The 5414-nt window shown below is 27.2% G+C and overlaps 1 protein-coding gene across 1 annotated transcript in view; it reads right to left on the bottom strand.

Annotated features, from left to right (window-relative positions):
* Positions 1-476: 476 nt before the first annotated feature.
* The window catches only part of LOC108685364, an 11893-nt gene continuing 6955 nt past the window's right edge, over positions 477-5414 (bottom strand). The window contains exons 4-7 of the mRNA XM_018190122.1: positions 5357-5408; positions 4746-4947; positions 1153-1347; positions 477-623 (exon numbers count right to left, since the gene is read on the bottom strand). Of these exons, the coding sequence (XP_018045611.1) occupies positions 477-623; positions 1153-1347; positions 4746-4947; positions 5357-5408 (596 nt within the window). The remainder of the gene's footprint in view (positions 624-1152; positions 1348-4745; positions 4948-5356; positions 5409-5414) is intronic.

Below are 5414 nucleotides of genomic sequence, written 5' to 3'. Positions count from 1 at the left end.
TAAAATACATTGTTTATTGCTTGAGTACACGTATTATTCCTTACGGGGAACATTTTTACGGAAAACAAAGAAAACAATCGATTTATTTATTATCTTTCTCTCTCTTGTTATTTTATTTCATTTCTAACAGTATGTTATGTGCATCACTGCGATATTATATTTTAATTTAATTTGTTATAAAAAGAGGAAAATTAAATCAACAAGCATCATTATATAGAAGGTGAGATATCACTTTATGTTTTTTTTAAATACCCCTTTTTACTGTAATCGCAGACATCAAAAGAGTTATCTTACCAAAATCTTACACAGACTAGATATTTACAAACATCATATTTTAACATATGTCATATTTTAACAAATGTAAATCAACTATATTTTGGAAACCATTTGTAAAGTAAATAAATAATTTTTTCAAGCTTTAAAGCATGAATTGCGTAAAAAATATATGCATATCAAAGATAAATGTCACAAATCAATCACTCAGGCTGGGCCTCTACTTCAAAAATCGTTGTTCCGGCGGAAAAAGCAAATTTTGGAAGAATCCGTTTACTATACTTCGATTCTAACGGGCCGAAATCCAAACTATACATACCGCTCCTTAAATTTCTGATCATAGCTATAGTCTGTAGAAACAAAGAGCATATACTGTTAAATTACTCTGAAAGAAGAACAATGTAAAAACGATTATTTTATACAGTAAGTATGTACGAACATTTTGCATTTAAATCAGATCTCAAAATTTTCACAATTGCATTGATAAATTCTTTAAATTTCCTTTAATTATATCAAAATGTCTAACTCAAATCTTATAGTTTTTGAATCAAATAATTATATGTACAATATATATATAATTATAATCAAGAAGCTTGTACATACAATAAATATCTTTTGTAAATTAAATTCCTAATAAAAGATCTAACATAACATTATTTCTCGAAATGATCTGCTATATCGTATTATTTGTGAATAATATTTACCAATATTATCTCTATCGCAATAAATTTTACAAATACAATAGTAGTGATAATACGTTACAGAATCAAGTATTAATGATGCTCAGTGATCAATATTTACATATTTTACATATTTAACATGCAAAATATGTGATTCTTTTCGTTTTATTAAAATATTATAAAATTCCATCGGACTTACAGAATGAGATCGTAGATCAACGATTCTGAAGAGATTAACATCGCAACCACCGCATGCAATGTACATATTTGTTACGTATTTTCCAGCGTATAATAAAGAAGAATAACTATCTGGTTCTACAGTGGTGATCAATTTGCCGCTACCGTAATCCCACAATTGTATAGGATTGATCCTTTGCCAGGAACAAGTAAGGATCTGTTATTCGTGAAAATCTGTAGTTAAAGACGCTATAAAAACTTTTATATAAAAACAAAAATTTATTTTATAGGACTTTCGAGATTTAAACAATAATAAAATATTAATATATGGGCAATGAGAGCATTACAGAGCGGTAATTGGAGTACAATACATATAATATATTATCAATAATTTTATATTGAGTATTGATACAAATTTATTGAACATTTCGGTTTCCTTCAAACCATCATTAACAATGCCGTAGATAATTTACCATCAATATCTTTACAAGCTTCATAGTTCATCAAAGACATTGATGATAAATTATCTATGGCATTGATGGTTTGAAGGAAACGTTCAATAAATTTATATTGATACTCAATGTAAAATTATTGATAATGTATTTATTATATTGCGCTCTAATGCCGTATTGTATTAATGCTCTCATTATCCATATATTAATATTTTATTTTTATATAAAAATTAGTATATGTTTCTCTATCAAATAAGAAATAAATATAATAATAGGGCATATAAGAGTCAATAACAAATTAGATTATATATTAAAAAACGAAATATTACGTACTGTATTCTAAACAATTATAATTGAAATTACATGTTTCAGTCTTTGAATTAAACTTTTTCAGATATTTACTTAATATAAAAAAAAAATAAAAAATTTTATCTAATGATCTAATAGTGTTGATTGTGAAAAAATACATATATATATATTATAATCGCATGTCGAATAATTGAATGTTAAACAGAGGAATCGAAGTTGTTCGCCAAAAGAAATTAACCATTTACTGTAACATGATCCTTCGTCAAGAATTTTAATATTGTTCCAATCGAAATCATGTTCACTATCTAATCTATGTTCGATTATAACTGAATGGGAAGATGTATTCTAGTGTACACGATTTTTTTCGATGCTCAGCAATTCGTGTTTTTAGCTGTCTTTACTAGTCTGTCCTACATACGATGCGTATTATCGCAATTATTATAATTAATTTTATAAATTACATTATTTTTAAACAGTCAAGGTCAAGAGTCTTGATGTATTTCTGTAATTTATTCGAACTATAAAATGAAACTTTAATGTCATTCCTATTGAATTGATTAAATTTTTCTGTTAAAGACAGAATAAAAGGCACTGTAAACTATAATAAAACGGTTAATGGATCCACGTTATTATTAACTCGATCAACCGATGCTGTACTTCTACTCTGATGTTTTTAGTCTCTTATTAATTGTGTCAAAGATAAGTTTAAGTGGATAATCATTATTCAAGAAAATGTTTATTATAATTGTTAAATTTTTCATGTAGAATTCAGAATTTGGCAATAAGATAGCTTTATCCATCAAATTGATTTTTCCACTCTTTTTCTGAGATAATGGATGGTTAGAGAAGAAATTTTAAAATCTCCCCGAGGAACTAGATTTATGATACCAGTCAAAAGTTAAAAGATTATCTTTAATCGTCATTTTAACATCAAGAAAATTTAATAAGTTATCATCTTTAGGATGAGTTTTAGAATTGAAACGAATTGAAACATTCCAGAAAAGATCAAGATGAATGGAACCGCAGCGCATAGGTCATCAACATATCAAAAATAAAAAGAACATAATCCTTAAACATACTCAATGCCATCTTCTCTAATCTTTGCATTATCAAATCAATAATAGGTAACAAAGGAGAGCCCATGTCAAAATTCTGTTTGTAAATAATATTATCAAATAAAAAATAAATGGAATCTAAAATTAATCGAACTCACAATCAAAAACTCCTTTTTAGATAATTTACATTTTTTCGAAATAAAATTTCAGTTGTCATTGAGACAATCTAAGATTATGTCTGTCGGAATGTTTGTAAAAAAAGAAACCACATCTAATAAAATTAATTTATAATTATCATCTATATATTCATCTATGGGCTTCCTTTGAGCCCATCAACAAGTTAGAAATTATTTTTTATATAACTTTCCGCTTTTGGAATTATTTCAAACATCGTGTTATATAGAAAAGAGACTAAGGCGTACAATGGGCCTATGGACGACACAATAATTCTAAAAATAATTCTAAGTTCAGTTTGTGAACTTTTGGTGCATAAGCTCTCGAGAGTGATCCGTCTGCACGATAAATGTCTATATTGCGAATCGGATATATTTACATCTTTTCTATCCTGAAAGCAGATTTCTTAGAGACGTTGTGATTTTTATAATTAAAATTTGTGTGTGTATGTGTGTGTGCGTGTGCGTGCGTGTGTGTGTGTGTGTGTGTGTGTGTGTGTGTGTGTGTGTGTGTGTGTGTGTGTGTATAAAAATTAGATTAGGATGAGATGATTTCATAAATCTTTCATAATCTTTTGTTACTTTTTCTAATTTTAATAGCTCCTTATCAATAGCCGATATTAAGAGGAGAAGATACGATATTATTTAAAATTGGTATTGAATGGTTTGTAATGTCTATTCTTTTATCAATGGGAAATTTCCAGATACTATGTTTAATGCTTTTAATATTAGGTGTGGAAAAAGTTCGAAATATAATATTAATAATGAAATATAATATTATTCTTGTTGCTACTGGTTTATAATTTTATTAGAACATCATGAAATTCTGTTCAATCGGTCTTTCAATCTTTTGGCGAGCAATTTCAATTCCTCTAGTTAATGTTCAATTGTTCACACGACATGCAATTATGATGTATTTTTTACAATCAACACTATTAGATCATGGTAACATCTTTATATTAAATAAATATTTGAAGAGGATCTAAAGACTGAAATAGCGTATTTCAATTATAATTGTTTAGAATATAGTGTGTAATATTTCATTTTTTAGTATATAATTTAATTTGTTATTGACTTTTATATTGACCCTTATTATATTTATTTCTTATTAATATCAAGAGTCTTTTATTATTATTGTTAATCTCTATCAAATGTCATATTACAAAAATTATAAAATTATTGCAGTTAAAGTTACGAAGCTTATCACAGTTATAATTGTGCACTTCTTCTTAAATTTATTAATATACAATATTTGATGTAGCAAATTTCAATTGGACGCATTCAGTGCACATTGGTGCATATTAAAATCATCGTACATAAATTGATGTAAAAATATGTGTTTAGCACAAACATAAAAATAGATTAAACCATGAAATCCTTAATAGATTTTATTGTGCTGTAAAATATATATTTTATTGTGTTAAAATATATATTTTAAATTATTGTGCTGTAAAATATATATTTTATTGTGTTGTAAAATATATATTTTATAATTCAAAATTTTTGCATTTCACTTTACATTTAGATTAAAACAGTGTATAACGGTTTTAATATGCACTACTGTGTTCAATTGAATTAGCTAATGGATTTATTGATTCTTCACTATAGGCATAAGTTTGAAAGTACCTCTTTTCCATTTGTACTGATGTCTAAGCCGTCCCCACATATATGTGCACCTGATATGAACCGAAAAGAATGAGCTTGTCTGGTATCCCAGAAGTGTATGGTGTCGTCCCAGCCACCACTTATCAGCTCGTATGCAGATTTCGGGTTGAAGCAAGCGCTGAAGACTCTAGATTTATGACCGTCCATGACATCCGGCTTGTCACTGCATTCGAAAATTACGAGATGTTTTAATAAAAATCTCAATTTTTATTATGATAATATCTCAGTAATAATAAAAAGAACGGCCAAAGATGAGCAAAGACAGATAGAATAATTAAATAACATTTACCTAATAAGAAAATATACATTTCGATCGATTCGAAGTCTTCTTCAGTTTAAAAAACAGACATGCGCAACATTATTTCCTTTTAATTATTTTTCTTATTATTGTGTTTTTTGAACTAAAGAAGAAGAAGTACCCTGTACTTCTTCTTGATCGAAACCTATGATTATATCTTCTTAACATTTATTTTTGCTTATCTTTAACTATTTCTTTTTTTATTATTGTATGCAAGATTTCTTTTCGGAGATGGAAAAACTTCCACTAGTATATTTCTTTTTGAGATAATTACCTTCCGCGAAACACTCTTTCGAGCGTCTTAGTTTCTTCATCATACAAATATAAAATTG

Source organism: Atta colombica, unplaced genomic scaffold, assembly GCF_001594045.1.
Source record: "Atta colombica isolate Treedump-2 unplaced genomic scaffold, Acol1.0 scaffold153, whole genome shotgun sequence".
Taxonomy (NCBI): Eukaryota; Metazoa; Arthropoda; class Insecta; order Hymenoptera; family Formicidae; genus Atta; species Atta colombica.
This window is presented reverse-complemented; position numbering and strand designations above follow the sequence as displayed.